This window comes from Aspergillus melleus, assembly GCF_016097325.1.
Source record: "Aspergillus melleus strain CBS 546.65 chromosome Unknown contig10, whole genome shotgun sequence".
Taxonomy (NCBI): domain Eukaryota; kingdom Fungi; phylum Ascomycota; class Eurotiomycetes; order Eurotiales; family Aspergillaceae; genus Aspergillus; species Aspergillus melleus.
Genome location: NW_025763379.1, coordinates 14,182 through 33,247, shown reverse-complemented (window position 1 = coordinate 33,247; position 19,066 = coordinate 14,182). Strand labels below are relative to the sequence as shown.

Below are 19,066 nucleotides of genomic sequence, written 5' to 3'. Positions count from 1 at the left end.
CAGTATGGATTAACTTTAGCACGTTCTCACATTGGCCATACCTAGTTGACCGATGGGGTGCTTAGTCTTGCAGACATGTCGCCGTAACCTCTCTTTTCAGCCTCTTGAAGATCGCTCTGCATCTTTCTCCCATGATAATCTTATGGTTCCGGTTCAATCCACAGTGTCTCCTTTGACGCACGATACAGTAGTTTGCAGAATCAGATTCACACCTTAGATGTTCCCTCATCTTCACAAAGCATATGCCAAGCCTTGGCATTATATAACACCGTATTATTATGTTGGACGGTACAGTACGAAACCTTTCGATGTTAATTCGACAAATCCCGTGACATCTACCCCGCCTTGCCACCTTTCGGTTTTCCTAATACGGCCAACTATGAACAAACTGAAGATGATCAAATTTCGCAATGGCACCAAGACTTGCTCTGTCTAATGTCTAGTTTAGAGCTTCAAAGTCAAGCAGATTCCTTGCCACCATCGTGTCTACACCCTGGCTTTCTGCGTAGCGTTGATTGTACAGTTTGCTGCAATGAATGCGCCCGTGGTGGTAGCCCCTGCTGTCAGAGGGGGCTTTTTGTTAGAAAATTGGGCAGATTCAACAATGTGGGTTACTGTTTACCACACATGACATTCAACGGGCACTTTCTCGTTGGGGTACATGTATCTATTTCTGTTGGGATATGTTTGCTTTCTGACTGCCATCTCATACGTATCTCACAGAAGAAGTCTCAACAGGAAGGTCTAGAATGCAAGTGGGCATATCAATTCAAGTGATAGCCTTGCTGCCATTAAACACAAGAAACACCGTACTATACTACTGTAACACTGTCGCTTGGGAAATGTCCTTCCATCTTGAACGTGGTGACGTCTGGGTTTCTTGACCGACCCCAGTCAGCACCGTAATACAATTTAATTCCGTCGAGTCCGCTTGAGCACCAGGGGCTGACCAAAGTCCGTACATGGTGCAGCCCGCTTCTGCTTCTGTAAGGGGATTGGCCCCATCGACGCCTCCAACTGTGATGGAACTCTGATGGCAAATTCATCATCGCTGTAGCGCATACAAGACAAGAAGAATTTGGCGTAAGCAGCCGCCGTGGCAGCGGCATATTCCTGCCACTGCTTGTTCTTATGCGAGTCGGCATAATCGCAAATGCCCCGAATCACAAGGCAGTCGGTAGTTCTCATGACTCCCGCCCCCTCCATCTCAACACAGCTCACGCCTTCCCGGCCCAGGCGCTCTCGGTATTTTGCATCTCGAACAACTTGATTGCCAGATGCGATGCGGCCATAGAAAATGTTTGGGCCGTCATGCTGTCGAATCCTCGGCCGTCGACTGCCGATGCATTTGTCACAAGTTGGCTCGTCCTCAACGTGAACATAATCTGAGTCGAATAGCGTGTCTCTGTCCGCGCCTGGGTATTGATATTGCGGTTCATGCGTGGAGATCTGTTTAAGATCGCCAAGAAGAGGATTAACAGCGGAGTCGAAAGACTTGGAGTAAACGGCCTTGATTTTCGTAATGACGGATCGTAAAAAATGCGGTGGTCTTTGTGTGTCTGCCGTCATCCTAAACTCAGAGTCCTGGATCCACTTCCCCATATCGACTTGGATCACACTGGTGCCGACGACGACATCACCAAGGCGTATATCCTGGGCTGCCGAAGGAACCCCTCCTCCAATCCCCACGACCAGACAGAACTTGACTCGTCGGAATGTTCGGGTCAAATGAGAAGCAACGTTCGTGGCGGAATTCATGCCATAATCACCGTCTGGAAGGCCGGCAGCAACCACATTGAATGCTTTTATTCGTCCGAGGCAATAGCAGTTAGGATCATTTTGGTCATTTTCGAGTTCCGAATAAATTGAATCGAACATAGCGCGCACGGCAAGAAGCTCTTTTGGCAGTGCACATACAATCCCTACCTCGTAGTCCTCGTGACTACTGCCTTCAAGCGTGGACATGGACGAAGGCAATCTCCCGGAACCATCGACAGTAGCAGAGGGAGCAAAGCTTGTTCCAAGCCCTGAATCGTAAAAGTCTCCATCTGAATCAGACCCTGAATCATCTGAACTTGGCAACGCATCTTCTTGTTTAGGGGAGCCAGTGTCTTTCCAGCACCATCGAAGGTCTTTATTGTAGCCGAATACTACCCCGCCATGACGCCAACTGCTTGATCGAACGGTATTGTGCTTCGGTATTCTCTTTTTGAACTGTGAAGGCAAGATGACTTGGGCCAGTTCGGAATGGTCTGTTTGTTCCGGACACCCAACGCATTTGCAAGCCGGGGCGCCATTGTCTGGGGAATTGCACCAAATCAAATCGTGAGTCAGTCGGACAGGGTTAGAATGTGGATTTCCAAACCGATCGATGATGTGGGCGAGATCATACCCACTGACTGCAAGGTACGATTTTCCTTCTGGCAATCTGCTCCAATAGAGGCATAGCTGGCTGGTATCAAGTGGGCGAAGGATCTCACCAAAGCCCGTTCCAAATAGCGTTGCCGCACGAATACTTCTAGTGAGATCAACCCAGCTCTTCCCTCGGGTTCCTAGTTTACAAAACCGAGGGTACAACGGATCCTCCTGGGTCGACAAATCCTTGAAATCCCATCCTTCCAGGTTTCCCCGAGCCATATTGCGTGATACTCGGTTGTCCGTCCCCATGATATTTACCTGATGGTCCATGATCTTCTCGAGCAAGTTATACAGACGATCGACTCTATCTCGAAGCTGTGCTGGAGGTAACGTTGTCTCGTTTGGTTCGCTTTGTTTCGCGTGGTACAGTTTTAGAGACAAATTATCAGGGTCCAACAGGATCTCCATAGCAGAGCTAGGAGTGGATGTTTTCTCTGGAACTCTTATGTCGGTAAGATTTAACCGGAATGCAAAGCCAAGTGGATCGGTTCTGTTGAAATGGAGCGAAGCAAGGAGAAGGTGCAATAGAGCAGAGGCTCCATTCACCAACCACCCTCTTTTCTCTCCTGCATCCCACATTACCACGTACTGTCTGGCAATCCACGAAAGCTTTTCAATGTACTCGTCCCGAATTAGTCGATATGGTATGTCTCTGTTGCCGTAGATAGCTGGATCACCGCCTGTAATCAACCTGCCTGCCGCGATAAAGGTGTTCTTCAAGCTGCAGCAAGAGGATGGTGGTTCCAACCAGGACCGATTGATCGAATAATTGGCATCCACTGCTCCTAGTAGCAAGTCAGCTGGTGAAGCCCTTTGTTACACCCTAGAATCATGCAATGACGTACCGGCATAGAATCTTGCGTCTGAACACCATCCCAAGATATGCCGGCTCGACTCCAAATCAGCTAGTGTGATGTGTCCGACATGGGCTCCAATGCCATCTAGATACGAAATGCGATCACCCTGTACGTTATAACACAGGTGCCATATCATCTGATCCTGATCTCTGATATACTCTGTGGGGATCAATAAGTTGGAGAATCCTTTGATGAAGAGCTTATCACTAAAGGCATCCACTTGGTTTGCTTGGACTAGACCCGCCAAAATGTTAAGTGGTATTTCAAGGCCAATGCCCTGTCTGGAACGGTACGGTATGGGGAAGCCCATCACCACTGTTGGGTTCCGGAACAAGTGGTGCCAGCACTGTCCCATGGGCGACGTGGACCTGGATTGCTCCTGATCATCATGTTTGAAATCAATACCGCATGATATTCGCGTGATGGGTGGTGCTTGCGAAGTCGGGATTGAAGTGCCTTCCACCTTGGCGTTGCTGACGAAGGGCGTGCAGTACGATATCCCGGAGGCATGGGGAGAGGAACGGAGAGCAGAGCCGAGCCACGCAAGTTGCTCACCAATCTCTGCAATTGAATCGGCTATTCCAGTGACCTCAACGCAAAACTGCTTATCGTTTACCCATGCCGCAAGCTGTGTATTGTCTGAGAGGATACCTAGAGACATGATTAGCGCCCGCAGTTGCCGATAAAGGGAAATAGTACATCTATGTTCATAGTCGCGCTCATCGAGAAGCGTAGCTTCGACTAGTTGAAGGATATCGGATCCATATAAGTGCCATGTTTGATGAAGGTATTGCAAGCAGGTCATTGCTTGAGCATCCTGGCTAGTCCCTGTGATTGTAATGATCTTCGAAAGGAAGCCTTCTTTACTTAAGTCATGCTCCTGCTCTGTGATGAAAGCACTGGGATCCCAATTGAGAAGGAATACCACCTGATATATCCGTGGCTGGTCATATCGACTGACTCTCCGTGATGATGGTAGGGAATCAATGATTCGGTTGCGAATAGCATCTTGAACGTTGGGCTCCGCTGGGTGCAAGTGAAGCCCCCTCCGAAGACTTCCAAGTAGCCATTCATACACTGGGCTGCCGGTGATTAGCTCCCTATAGGCCGTAAGTCCAGGGAGGTCCTCGTCATCGTCTGCAATCCGTATATCCTCGTCAATACTTGGGCTCTCTTCCCCACTTTGGACTTGTGGTGTGCCGACATCATCGTCTGTATCCTCCAGATGTTGGTCCCATAAGCCCATGATATCGTCTAATTCCATTTTGGTGTCGTCATGTGTTGAAAATTGGGAATCGGTCTGATCTTCTTCTAGGTATTTCATTCTTAAGCTGTTCGCAATTTCTCTGGCGCGGAATTTTATTAGCATCCATGGAGGCGATACTAAGCCTGGGGAAGGACGTACCCTCTATGTCGACGGATGAACACCATGATATCCAGGTGTATCTGAGTGGAGCCAAATTGGCCAAACCTCATTGCAAATGCTTTCAGAAGCCGCGAGAGTATGCCGTGAATTCTTTCCGGAATATGTTGAGTTTCTTGACCATGTTGAATTTTTCTGAATAAATCATCCACCAATTCGCAAATGTAGCTCCTCTGACCTGATGATGAAATGCCAGGTCCAGCTGTGTAGATAGATTCGGTGTCATCGCCGTCGTCGTCTTCTGTTTTCCCCCGGCTTGCTGCCGCCGGAGCTGACGAGAATCCTTCTTCACCAGGGACTGTTCTTTGAACATCATGAATATATTTTGTGCGGTACCCTTCTTGGGGCAGATCCTTCTGGTGGGTAGTGGACGCATATCCAGAATCTGTCGGCTCAATGGAGGTACGTTCCCTCCGTAAAAATTGTGAGTATTCTAAGACGGGGCTTTCGTTCATGCTAATATGTGTAGCATCGGACAAATAACGTGCATTAAGGTCCAGACTGAGCTTAACTTCTCCATTGTCGAAGTTTATCAGTTGCTTAATATCATCACGATTCCGGCTGGAGACGATCCATTTCACATCAACTTGTGAATTAGGGCAGGGTTTTCTGATAAGCATTATTAAACGCCGTAGGTCCACCTCACATTCGTCGAGAGCATCAATAAGCAGGTAGATAGTGGTATGTTTTGAATCTCGGACCATGTTTTCGAAAATTACTGACAAAGAATAGAAAAGGTCTCCATTTTCAAACAACTTAGGCTCAGACTCATATCTCTTCCGCAGATGCGAAACTAGATGCGGCTGTTGGTCAATCATCATGTAAATTAGACCCCGGAGAACGCCGGTGGCATTGTTGAGTTTAGGGTCAGTTGCTTGGCATAGAAAGTAGGCTATTGTTCGGGATGACTGTGGCTGCTTTTGCCGCAACAGTTCTTTGATAATCCCAATTATGAGCATAGTCTTTCCCGTGCCGGGATTTCCCTTGATCCAGAGCACCTGGCTTTGCGGGTTGCAATGCCAGTTCCGAAATTCAGCATTATCCAGAATCCAACGAAAAGAGTCGTTTAGCAAAGCACCCTTTGTGTCCTCAATGCGCTGTCGCTCATCTTCAGGGTTAGTGACCAGCAGGTCTCGCAGGCAGGCTTTATCCTCAACTGTGAAGACTTGGACTAAGTTAGATAATACATAACTGAACATCATGGTTCTAAAACTCACCAATTCTCGGGACTATTGATGGTACTGCAGATTTGGGCGGTATCTCCGATAACACTACTTTTGTAAAGGCCGCCGCCATCACAGCAGCAAAGGGCTGCCAGTCCTTGTTCTTTTGTTCGTTGCCATAATCACAAACACCACGTATGTTACCAACGGGTATTTCATTCATGACCCCTGCTGCCTCCGTTTCTAGGCCAATTAAATTATACCTGTCTCGTAGTTCATCTCGATCTCGGCTACTTTTCAGTAGCTTATCACCGGATCCGAGCGGGCCATACCACACACGTATCCGTTCAGTATCTCGGCGGCGTTCTCGCCGGACTGGTATATTGTCACCAGGCAAACAAAGAGTATCATTTTCTTGCCCAGGGTCCGGAAATTTCGTCGTGGTGTCTGCCATCATCTTGTAATAGCCTAAAACTGCCTCTGTATCTTGGTTTACTGCCTTAATCTTAGCAATTGTAGACCTCACAATTCGTTCTGCCTGGGGCAAGGAATGCCCGCTGGGCAGCAACTCGAAGCCCATGCCTCCTTTCTGCTTTCCTAACCCATAAGGGATTATTGCTGGGCTCTCTGCGACCGGTTGAGCTACAAGGATATCACCCAATCGAATATCACGCGGCGGAGAGGATGTGAGATTCGGAAGGCCTGCAGCAACACCCACAAGCAACCCAAACCATAAGTTCGGGAAATGCTTACGTATATAGCTGGCAAGAGACGTTACAGAGCTTGTACCGTATGGTTGGACAGTGGCAAACGTGGCAATGACGACATTATGCCCACAGATCTCACCCGCGTGGAACACATAGTCGTCTCCAGGTCCAACCGGGAATCCTCCTGCATGGATTTTATCCAACATGTGTAGGGCAGCCTGGGCTTCGATTTCAAGCGGGGCGATCCATGCAATGGTATAAAGGTTCGGGTTGAGGGTAGGCATTCTCGGCTGTTTTCGTTGAGCCCCCGGAGGAACCACGGGGAGGAGGCACAAGGCAAGTAGTAAGGGTGGGAACGTAGGATGGCGGCGGGCGAGTCGGACCCATACGCCTTGTCGGTCACAGGCTGAACTACCAGTCAAGAATGTTAGATTCTGATCTCAGGAATTCGCTGGATGTGATGTCTTCTAGTAGTTCCTTGGTTGACTGCGTTGGATGCTGACGTGGCTCTTAGCACCTCAGCCGCAGCAGCCCTGCAGGAGGCTTGATGCCCAAGGGCAACACCAAGCGCGTCGAGGCTGCATTCATCAATTGAGCGTAAAATACGTAAGATGTCCACTGTGACGATGATGGAACATACCGGATTAATATATAACCCGGCGCTAACCACACCTGTACTAGCCCAATCTTGGCGTGTACCAAAAATGAGTATAAGAGTGTGTTTGGAGTGTGAAGCTGATTGTGCAAACTACTGTAACTACACAGTCGCGTGCTAGAGGTTGCGGCCGCTCGCGTCATGCTGAACAAAACCCACAACCCCTTGCCTAAACCCTCGTCCAATCTAATGCCTACGAGCTTGTCGAACTGAACGGCCATCATATAACCATTGTCTGCCTACCAGCTGGTGTGCGTGGGACAGTCTCTGACGTAGCTGTGGTATGTCGCACGGGCTCAACCTTCGCTCGGCTCCAATATGGATCAATCGTGGGAATTGAAGGTGGGGTTCCAACCAATACCAACCACATCCGATTAGGTGATGTGGTGGTCAGCAAGTCGACTGGAGTGTATAGTGGAGTGATACAGTATGGCTATGGCAAGGCGATTCAAGGCGGGCAATTTCAACCAACAAGAACCCCTCAACAAACAGACATTCCTAATGCATATAAGTCAACTGGAGGCAAAAAAAAGCCGAGTCCAAGGATGCAGTTTCAAAGATCGTATGGCACGGCCTACGACAGAATCCCCATTTGAGCGAAAGATCTTTGCCCCTAGAATAGCAGATGGGCATTCTTTTCCCTCCTGCTTATTACCATGTTAACAAGGAAGAGGACTCTAGAAAGTGCTACAGAGCGTGATTGATCAAGCGATAATCACGTGACATGTGACTACTGGAACAATGTTCATTAGGATCTTTTGCCAAACGTACGTTCAACCTGCCACCCAGGACCAATTTTCTCTTTCTTTCCCTCTCGATTTTGCTTTTTGAAAGGAAGAAAAAAGTGGGAAGCTTCAGGGAATAGACTGTTGGACAGCCCATGTCCAACGTCATGGGAAGGCTAACCCACTCGTAAATAAAGCATATAGTATTATGGCAGAGACCAGTATCAAATGAAGCCACTGGCTTTTATCACATACTACCTTTCATACTTCACAATAAAGAATAACCGGAAAAAGGGTCAACAGCGCTTGAATGGATTATAGCCTGAACTGCTAAACTGATTGTCGATTCAACAGTGTATGACTAAAATAGCATCTTTGAACCTCATATATTTTCATGCAATACTTTCAATGCAAGCTGCATACGCCCTCAAAGCTGTGGGATAAACATTCGTGATGCCAATGGAGCCCTCCAAATATTGTGCGGTTGCATGCTTCGCTAAGAGGCCTTCGGTCTTCTCACAGTTTCGTGTACATTATTTAACTATACATAGTCTCCAACTACACCCGAAGGCATTGTAAGTACTAGCTGAAGACGATCAAATTTAGGAGACAAACGCCACAATGAGATTTGAGACCTTCATCTTCTGCCTCATTTCCGTCGCAGTTAGCGCAGTAAGTGACTGGTGAGGGTGCTTTCTATTACGCTCCCGAGCTTCTCAATTCACACACATTACTTGCACATGCCATATTTCTACCATCTGACAGCTAATAACAGGTGCACGGAAGAGGAAATAACCTCGGTATCAGATCTGACAGTGACCGCCAGGTAGCCCACAAGACCACGTTTACCCAGTGGCTTACGACTAAAACAAATGACAGGTCTCAAAAATGACGACTTTTCCAGTTGTGAATCACCGCCATGGTACAGAGTTTCACAAGAGGTCGGAGGTAAGGGAGATAGTAGCGTTACAAGGCTTGTCTGACTATGATACGTTGCTAGGAAGCAAAGCCGCAGTGTTCCTTTCATTATGGGCTGGCTCGTGTCGATGAAACGGCTACAAACCTTGATACTCTCCAAAAGGACAAGGCCGGTAAGACATGTACAGTACAGGCAGGCGTTTGTTCACGTCCTGTGCACGAAGGACATGCGGCTCTCTACATTTGCAACTACGTATGATTCTAAACCCCCAAATCGCGGCCATGCAGTAATTAACAAAGCTGTAGACAAATCGCGACATGCAAACCCCGTGCAAAGATCTCATCGCACATGCAAAGCAAATCTTCCAGGCCTGCCGCTTTGGGGATGCTTATACTCACGGGCATATGGTTGGGAAAACAGCGGGCCCGGGTGGGTCCCCATACATCGTGGCCCTTGGGGACGATGGTGTGTTTTTACCTAGTTTGGGTTGAAGTTACGTCCGAAGAAGACCGTCCCTAGGGCGGCCTGGCAGAATATGGGGTTAGCAGGTTCAATATGATCAGTCGGGGCGATACAGTACAGAAGAACGGTTGACTAAATTTGGGACGCAGCTGTATCAAAATACGCTTTTAGAGCTTCAATACAGGCCGGATTGTTCCCATATTCTCGAGTGGCTTGCTCCTCAAATTGCTTTGTTAGCCTCTCTAGCGCAGTAAGCACTTCTAAATAACTGCTTTACTTCTCATCATTTGAAAACGACTGCCGTGGCCGTTGATTGGAGACACCTTGGATATTTTTCCTACATATATGCATGATCAAGCATCAGGCATTCATTAAAACGAGGGGTGAAGACTTGTATGGAGTCCTCGATACAGTCTTATTTTACCACACTAACAGAATCACGTACCGCAATGAGATACATACTCATTTCCAGTGGCAAATGATTTAATGAAGACAGCATAACGGTTCGTATATTTTTAACGCCAATAAGCCACTCTCGATTTATCTACATCAGTATTTGATTGGCAGCTGATATGGGTCACGGTTCATATGCATAAAAGGGCGTCCCGCTTACCGATAAGCTACCATGATGCAATAATGCTTTACCGAGGTTCATTGAAGTATATAAGGGACCATCATCTACAATGTCGACTTGGTTAAGTTCCTTTCTCTTTTTACTTTGAGCGGCAGTGCTATTTCAGTTACTCTTCAACAGGAAAAAACCGATTGAAAAGAGAACGATATACTGTCTCGTGTCCCCTCTTGTGTTTACTGATTCTGATGAAGCAAGGAGAGCTCAAGCCTAGAATTACTATCAAGTCCCACAAAGAGCTACTGCAAAGTTTCCAAAATCGAATCAGATCAAAATGGGGGGCATTCTAGGTTCTCGTGACAATCCTATCTTCATACCAGGCTCGCCTGAGATAGTCGATGGTTACACTATTCCAAATACCCCCAGAAGCTCCTTCTTTAGCGATTCCGATGCGGATGAAACCGCAAGTCGATATAATCATGGATATACGAACAACCCAGGGTTACCTCACGATGGCGAAGAAGATGTGTTTCCTCACTTCGGTCAGTTCCAATTTTGTCTATTGAATCGAAGTTTCAATGGCTTTTACACATGCCCATTCGTTCATACAAGGTTGACCAAGTTCAGGAAACGATGAACGGTCTTCACTAAAAAAGGAATACTCCACCGGCCCCTTCACTTCTCCGGCCCATAGTGATGGTAAGCTGCCAATGAGGGATTTGGCGTACACACGCTGACTTGAATAGCCGGGAGAGAAACTACGCGAATCCAAGATCCACACCGGCAGATTTCTAAAAAGCCGTGGCGAAACATGGTAACATGCGTGGGCCTTAGCCGCAGTTCGAGAGGCGGCTTGGTGTTTCAGTGCGTCCAGCGGTTTACATGTACTGAGTCAGAGCTTCGAGAATTTAACCCAGAAGCCCTATATAAGTACTATGATCAAATGGGCTATCGGAGGTCGCCCAGAATACGGGAAAGAACTACTTCTTGAAGACCTTGGAGAGCTCTGTCACCGTCATGAGATTTACTTCTCTACTGCCCATGCATATTTGCCACCGATAATACATGCAAATAGTCAATGCGAACTTGTACGTGGTTTTGGATGTATTTGGCATGCCTACATACTTAGAAGAGCCCATGGCAATCCTCGCAAGCCCGCACCAGAGAGGACGTAGACGGACCCGTTACTTCTCATAAATTATAGCGGGAACTATTGGCTACAGCATCTATCCCCAACCCGGCTTGATAAATCAAGAGTGCTAAGCAACATTGGGCCTCTTTCGGACTGTTCGTAAATAGTACGCTTTGCTCACTTCATAAGGTCGTACAACACTGCATTGCGAGAGCTGATCAGTGATCAACAGCTAGCCACTAACTCAACGGATTTTCGGTTTTATAGATGCCAGGCCTAACACTTGAGTTCAGACCCGTCGCCAGGACCTGAACTGTCGGTCCCTCATATCCGTTATCTTGTCCTGCATTGTAGCTAGACCTCACCAAAACGCGGGTTGGGTTTCGACCCTGGACTCAAACTCCGCGAAGACATTGTCATGACTGTGATATAACACTTGTTTCACATATACATGATGTATCATTCACATGATTCATATGTACTACAGTAATATATTTAGGGTTGAGTTGTACCCATCGTAGCATTGCCAACCTATCAGATGTGGGACTCGCGTGAGTATGATTCTCAGCCAACATGACCTTAGGGCTTAGGCGGTATCGCTCTTTAGACGTGCATATCCGCAACCCCACCAATAACCCAATGCATAATATATTACTTTGCACACCATGAGCCTCGAAAGATAATGAGACGTATCAATTGTCTACATGTGACCATATTTTTTTTTCTCGGTCGGTCTTGGGTCAAAAATAAATCTAACCCATGTTGTGGCCAAATTGGAGCCACCCCAGTGTCATTGCCGCTAAAGGTTGTTAGACTTAGCAGAAGGACTCGAAGCCCACTGCACCCCAAGCTTGGCACTCTTTCTTTAAATTAAACCCCCAAATGAGACCTTTTCAACCATTGCGGAACACATTGTCTTCTCTTTGCTGTCGGCCTTATTCCACTTGGCTAGAACGCGATCTGTTCATTTGCTTCTTGAGATATAACGCCCATTCTTGGAACTGTCTAAGATAATCCAACATAGTGTTCACATGCTTTCGGATCTCACTTCTATGCATTAGTTGTCGAATTTCACCCATGGCCAAGCAAAATACCTTATCTCATCGCCCTGTCTACGTGAATCAGCCTTCCTTCACGCATCTGTTTGAGTAGATGACATACCTTGACATTTCTATACTTAATTCTCTTCTGAAGGTTAGTCTATTATGGTAAGAAATATTGAGTGACATGTACCTAATTTTTTGCTCGAGTCTTGATCAACATGTTAGAAAGAAAGAATATTGATATCAAAGAACCACGGGGTCTTACAGAGCAATATTTTCCTTCCAGTTGCTGTTTTCGGAGTCAGTCCAAAGCAAAGGCAAGTTCGACCTTAATCATTCTTACGCAGGCAGTTCTTCCTCAAACCTTATCGATGAAGGTAAGGGAGTTTCTCCAGAATCTCCTTCCGTTCCCGATGGGCTGACGCTTTCTATATCAGTCTCATGGCCATAGCCATTAGAGAAATTTTGGCGAAGGACTTGGTCAATGTAGTCCGCCCAAGAGCTCATGGAAGGCTCTCCCTCCATTTGATGATAGCAGAGTAGTAATTATTGACAACAAGATATCGGTTTATGCGAAGTGAGCGACGCCTTATAGGCGTTGGTGAGCGATCGTGGTTTATCGAAGGGAAATGATTCAAAGATTTCAGGCACAGGAGATAGCAAACCTCTTATTTATGTGTACGTGGCTTTGGATGAATGGAAAAAGAGGTCTGCAATGCGATGGTTTAGGAGTGCTTCATCTTATTCTGTACAAATTATTCTGTCCATATTATTCTGAGGCCGGCCTAAGTGTTCAACGACCTACGAGGGAAACAAGGAATTTCTTTGTTAAATATTTTTAGGCTATGTAGCAGCGTGGTGGGTCTCGTAGCAACTAAACTGGGAGTGCCTGCTCATTTTTCTGGTCCAGCAGTCTTTCCCGCCTATGAGTGTGTCGTAATATGTACCTACGGGGCAGCAATCGTTTAACCCGTGACATATAACTTGTTCAAGCATGATCTTCTGCAGCATGTCTCCATGTTAGCGGGACAAATTTCTGATTGGTTCAAGAAAGTTCGAGAGAAAGGGTTTCTATGGAATATGTTACCATTCTTGGATATCCTAAGCTATCTTAATGGCATGTACTTTGGTGTAGGTACGAAGACCAAACCACCTCCAGAGAACCAAGCTGGAGCCTCATCAAGATCTATCGTAGCGTAACTGTCAGTCTCCTTTTAAGGCTTTCCCCTCGGCATACGACTTTGGAACCATTATTATGATGTCTTCGTAGAGTCAAGCACTGCTCCGATCATACCAGCTCGCAAGGAAGCTCTGGACGAAAGCAGTTCGCATGTTCAATGGCACATTAAATACATTCTCTCCACTCCTGCTCCCACTAGACAAGGATTTCAGCAAGAGTTGAGGCTTTCTCTCGAGATAAAAGTGGCTAGAAGGGGCGTCTCTTCCCTGGCCTATCTGCTAATTCGTCTACTTTGTTATTTGCAGTGTCGTCGCAGTGTTTGGGTATCCCCTGGAGGTGGAATGTTCGTCCTCGTTCCCGGGCGTCGGCAGCCACCTGGCTTGTACCATAGAAGGTCCGGTGTTCTTTTTTTTGGGCTCTAATATACTTGATCGAATATAGTAAACGTTCTGCATAGCAGAATGACCAAGCCAATACTATGACCTCTGACTCCAGTACAGCAATCGCCATACGCTATCTGTAACTTGACCTTCTTGGAGAGTAACCTGAATTTTCTATCCTTAAAAGTAGCCTCTATCTAGACTTTCTTGTACAAATGACTTGATCATATGCATGGAGCTTGGATCCTGAGGAACGTGATGGGTGCTTTCATAATACTGAACGACGCTATCTAAGCAGGCATCTGCGAGCGTCTGTGTTTTCTCAGGTGCAATCATTGTATCTAACTGAGCAATGAAGTGCAGCGTTGGTGTTAATATTTTCGGATCATACAGAGAGTGGTAACTCGCGTGCCCGAGTTTGAAACCACTAAAGCAGATTGCAAAAAGAAGTGGTTGGGATATCGCCTAGAATCAAGGCACTTTTATTAGCAAGAACACCAAATGTGCCTCATATGTGCCTGTACGCTCCACCTACATTAAGTCGAAGAGAACTAGCACGATTGTGACGCTCCAGTAAGGACAGGATGATTGCTTTGATGGCGGCTCCAGTGGAAAACCCGATTATCCCGGTAAGTGGCCCATGTTTTTTAATGATATGCGCAATGGAGTCAATCGTTTTATCGAGACCACGAACTAAGCCATGCTCGAAATCACCAAATCCCTACGCCCATGTGTCCACATTATCAACACAGTCACATGCACTAATGCAACCATTGGGGTAAAATAATCCGACTCCTTCATAATGTGGAGGAGCTAGTTTCTCCTTAAAGGCTGTTTCAATAGCATCCCTCACGTGCCTAGTCTTATGAAAGAAGAACAAGCCTGATTGTCCGTGACCTGTGGGTAGTCTGTTATTAAGGGGCAAAACGCCATGACCGACTTTGAAAAAGACAAGCCGTGGAGCATAAGGATTTTAAGCTTGCTGCACATCGCTGTAGGTAGTGTATTGGGTGTCGTGACTGTCATCTGGCATAAGTTCTTCAAGTCATCGAGCAGAGACAGAAATAAGATAGAATATGAGCAGTGTGTGGTTGAAGTGGCTATTGTGACACCTAGATGGCTATTATCCTTGCGTACAGAAAGGAGTTAGATTTGCCTTCTTATATTCAATCCTTTGAATTGGAGTTTCAGTACAAGATTGTTTTATATGGATGTCAGTTGATCGGAGATGAACATACGTTTGTGGATTTGCGATCCTTTGACCTTCATATAGTGAAAAATTTGGTAAATACTTCCACATCATTCGCATTGAACAGGGTGGCCTTTTCTATTCCTGCAATGGTCGAATGTACGTCCATGATGTGTATTAAACCAATTCCTTGAATCAATGTTGGCTTCCATTTCCTCAATGAAGGACAAGTTGTGCAACACCTCTCGCTGTCCATATGCTCACGTGATTTGGTGAACCCCCACGACTCGGGAGATCTATGCCGGCATTGACAGCTCGGGTCAGCAACAAGTAAACTTGAAATTCGGAAATTCATTATCATTCGATAATGATTTCCGCCGGGCCGATATTTACGCTGATTGTCAACCCAGCTTCATATGGCATTCAGAGATGATGCTCAGTCAGTGAAACCCGAGTCATAAGGATTGCTCTTGTCTCTGAGCTAAATCAAGTCTAGGATCCAACCCCTGAACGTGTCCGAATTCCCGCGAGAGTAAGGAGCGGATATACCCTCCGGAGATAAGACCACTACCACCGCCACTAGCTGCCCTAACGACGCTTCCGAAAGACATTGGCTTACTATGCTGTACCGCGGTGTTTTTGTTAGAGTATTCCACTTTTTACGCTATAATCCTGCCACGCAAGCAATTCTAAATAAAATAAAATGGAATAAAATACCCTAGTATTTTGTATGGCCTCTATTTACATCAATGACTGCTTAATACCGCGCTAGTATAGATTGAACTGACTTAGCAAAGAAACTGCTAGGGATTGCATCCCAAGCCTCTTGTACGATCCTGCATAAACGCTCGTGGGAATATTGCTTGTCATTATTCGCATGGTGGCGGTTAATCCAGTCTTTTATCTAATTCTATACGGCTTCGATGGGATTAAGATTAGGCGAGTAGGTAGGCCAAAAAATGGGAATAATCTGTGTATGCCGCTAGTCACCTAATGCTTACAGGTGGAACCGACTAACAAAATTACTGCGGTAGACCATAATAAGCCGTGGCTGCGCATGCTTGGAGTGGGGTCATGAGCTTGAAAGGTCGAGGAAATCCAAGCTTCCTTTTTGGGCCAGCACTGACCACTATGCTATCCAAAGTCACCCCAGCTAAATAAATGGAGGGACCTCAGTCATAGTAACGGGCAAGGTGAGCAAGAATGAAAAGAAAGCAAACTTTTTCCTCCTTGGCCCTGCTTGGCATGATCTCGATTGAGTTTATGGCATATTGAACGGTCTCACATGAACCATGGGCCGAGTCGCACCTAATCTTACCGTTGTGGGGCTAGGTGCACAATTGGGCTGATAACCGTCAGGGATCTGCGCAAAATTTTTGCTTCCCCTAGTCTTGATTGTTTTGAAGATCACTTCCTCTGTCAGTAAGACTCTAATCTATAGTATTATCACGTGTCCAGACTGGAAGGAAGCCGGTCCGTATTCTCCCACTTTCATGTCACATGATCATCGCGTTACTATCAACACGTACAGCAATCCGATATCCTATAATGTTGAAGGGACCAGTGGCATATATTTGAAACACTACAAAACTTAAAATTTCGCGGGTGGTTGCTGTGCTTCAGGCACGATGTGAAATCCAACTTCACCAATGAATTACCCCAGTTGCCAAACGAAGTGGACTACTAAACCCGGGAGCTAACCATAAGCATCCAACCTAACTAGGGAAAAAAATAAGATTGGCTTAAACTCGCATTATTTCACATCCTCAAAATTACCAAACGAATGATGACATCCCTCCATCCTTTGTTGCAGGGCTAAAGGCGAGTATTGGCAAATTGTGTATCACGTGACCCAGGGGCGACTGCTTATATCAAAGATCCCGAAGGATACATGCCGGCGTAAGGGTCGCCCACAAAACTGGCGTCTTGTGCATGAGGTAATGATTCAGCAGCAGACGCACCTGGTTGCAGTAGAGTAGGCATATGGAACTGTCCCGGCTGACCATTTGAACCTTGGTTGTATAAATATGTCCCCGGTGCCGAGGGCATGTTGCTGGCCTGTTGAGGGTTCAAGCCTGGCTGGAAATTTGGACCTGAGTGGTACTGAGGATATGCAGCTGGTGTAGAGGCCACGTTGTTGGTCTGTTGATAGGGTTGAGGGTTCGGAGCTGGTTGGCCGTTCAACCCTTGGTTGAGATTGTACTGATATGTACCAGGTGCAGAGGCAATGTTGTTGGTCGGTTGATGGAACTGAGGGTTCGGAGGCGGTTGTGGGATTGGACCTAGATTGGAGCCCCACTGCTGAGGGATCTGGGCCGCTGTGGGGCCCATCGAAGCCTGCGCCAGCTGGACTGGTGGATGGGTCTGGCCGCCAGGCCACTGGTGAGAGCCTGGAATTCCAACGCCAGACTGCACAGAAGTTGGATACCCTGCAGATGATGGGACTGGCATCTGACCAAGGTTTGAGGAGCTCACCTGCGGCAGCTGGGCACCATTTGGTGTAAGAGGCTGCCGGCCTCCCGGATGCTGTCCATGGTAAAAGCCGCCGGTTGTCGACATCTGAGCAGGAGGTCGTGGTGCGGGTTGCACCAACCCACCAGGCACGCTAGTCGGTATTTGCGCCGAGTTTACAGTTGGTGGGGTTTGGTCCGAATAAAACAGGCTGGGTGCATGTTGGCTTTGATCCTGGCTAGTATCTATCTCCTCCGTCGTTTGAGATTTACCAGTCGTTACGGGAAACGCCGGAAGGTCATCTTGTAAACCGTGCAGCTGAGTATCAGAATCCACCCGTCGGTCCGGTCCAGGGCTCTCCCCGCTATATGGAACTTCCCCGACGTCCGATGTAACATCATCGTCAGCCTTTAAGAAAGAAGGTGGTAAATCATCCTGTGGCATGACTTGCTTCGGAGGCCCATCCAAAATCATTTGTACGAGGCGCTTGTGCTGTTTCTCCACTTCCCGTCCAAGAGCTGGGTCCTTTTTGAGAAAAAGTTGAACCAGGGCGCAGAGATTGTGTATGAATTGGCTTATTGGCCGATGCTCACCCTTAATCATCTGCTGTATCTGAAAACAGTCAGTACAAAATGGAAAGCGGACTCAGTCGAAGTAAGTCGAACAGCACTTACAGCTCCAACAACATCAACGGCTTCCGGCCTATTGAAAAAACCGTCCCTGTCCAGCGTCGCTGATGACTCTTCCTGCTGGTGACTTTTAGGGCGTGAACCCCCCGCCCTCCTTGGTCTCCTAGCTGGAGGGCTTGCCCGTAGGGCCAACGTGGGGCGTCGGAGTCGCGTACTCGTGTCCGTCTTGTTCGCCATTATCAAAGAATATGTCAAAAAATGATAAACGAATTTGAGTGCTGATGGACAGGAGAAGCGGAGGCCTTGGTTGAAAAGGAACCAGAAAGTGGCCAGAGAGGTCATTTAAATATTCCTTTCCCCCCCGACTTCAACCCCTGCCGTCAGGGACGGAGTCCCAAGCCACCATCCGCTCAACCACTCTCCCTTCGCTTAACGATTGTTGGACTGGTCCTGGTTTGTTGCCCGTTTGGTTAACTGAAGCAGGCAGATGCGTGTAACATCGCCGGAAATGGTGGCGGGAGCGGCTAGAACCGAGCCGAAATTGCACCTAGAATGAGCGTCCAAGCAAAATACGAAGCGCGAGACACCACTAGGGTAGCGTGCTATACGCCCGGGTCGCCCACAACATAGCACGGTTATGAAGTGCTGCGTTCAGTTCAACAAGCGTTCAACAGGCGTTCGAAGGCATTATCAAGATCCGTCTTTGAGCTCGGCGGGGCCACGTTGTGGGCACGGTGCGAATGTGGCTCGTTCGTCCGGCGGTTCAGGCTTTCCGGGAAACGGTGTCACCACTTCCCTCTCTGTCCTTTCTTTCCAGAGCCTAGTGCCAAGATAAAATGCCCCACATCTGGAAGGATCTCTGGCCTACTCTAACCTGAGTGGACGGCTGTAGCTAGTGCTTAGCCATAAGGAATAGCGTGCCTCAAGAAGGATGTCTTGGAAAAGTAGGAAAGAGATTTCGTGGTGACACCGTTTCCAGGAAAGTGTGTATCCCCAAGCCCCGAACCATCATCGCCCGTAGCGCCCGTGGGCAGTCCGGAGCGGGAAGCGACGCCAACGCAAAAAAGGGAGCCAACGCCAGAGGCTCCACTTTCACAAGTGCGGCCAGCTCGCAAGTCTCACACAGCCCAAAAAACACCACGGCGGGACCGGGGTCACCGGC

General features: G+C 47.4%; 3 protein-coding genes across 3 annotated transcripts; all 3 read right to left on the bottom strand.

Annotated features, from left to right (window-relative positions):
- Positions 1-912: 912 nt before the first annotated feature.
- Positions 913-4,539, bottom strand: LDX57_013049 (Pfs domain protein; the record flags this gene model as incomplete). The annotated part of the gene is made up of 4 exons (XM_046094798.1): positions 913-2,300; positions 2,481-3,203; positions 3,264-3,926; positions 3,975-4,539. 4 exons carry the CDS (start codon positions 4,537-4,539, stop codon positions 913-915), a joined length of 3,339 nt encoding a protein of 1,112 aa, XP_045950777.1.
- Positions 4,540-4,658: 119 nt separating this feature from the next.
- LDX57_013048 (5'-methylthioadenosine/S-adenosylhomocysteine nucleosidase family protein) lies at positions 4,659-6,852 on the bottom strand (the record flags this gene model as incomplete). The annotated part of the gene is made up of 2 exons (XM_046094797.1): positions 4,659-5,869; positions 5,916-6,852. 2 exons carry the CDS (start codon positions 6,850-6,852, stop codon positions 4,659-4,661), a joined length of 2,148 nt encoding a protein of 715 aa, XP_045950776.1.
- Positions 6,853-16,690: 9,838 nt separating this feature from the next.
- Positions 16,691-18,141, bottom strand: LDX57_013047 (uncharacterized protein; the record flags this gene model as incomplete). The annotated part of the gene is made up of 2 exons (XM_046094796.1): positions 16,691-17,887; positions 17,950-18,141. The coding sequence occupies 2 exons, from the start codon at positions 18,139-18,141 to the stop codon at positions 16,691-16,693; spliced, it is 1,389 nt and encodes a 462-aa protein (XP_045950775.1).
- Between the last annotated feature and the right edge of the window lie 925 nt (positions 18,142-19,066).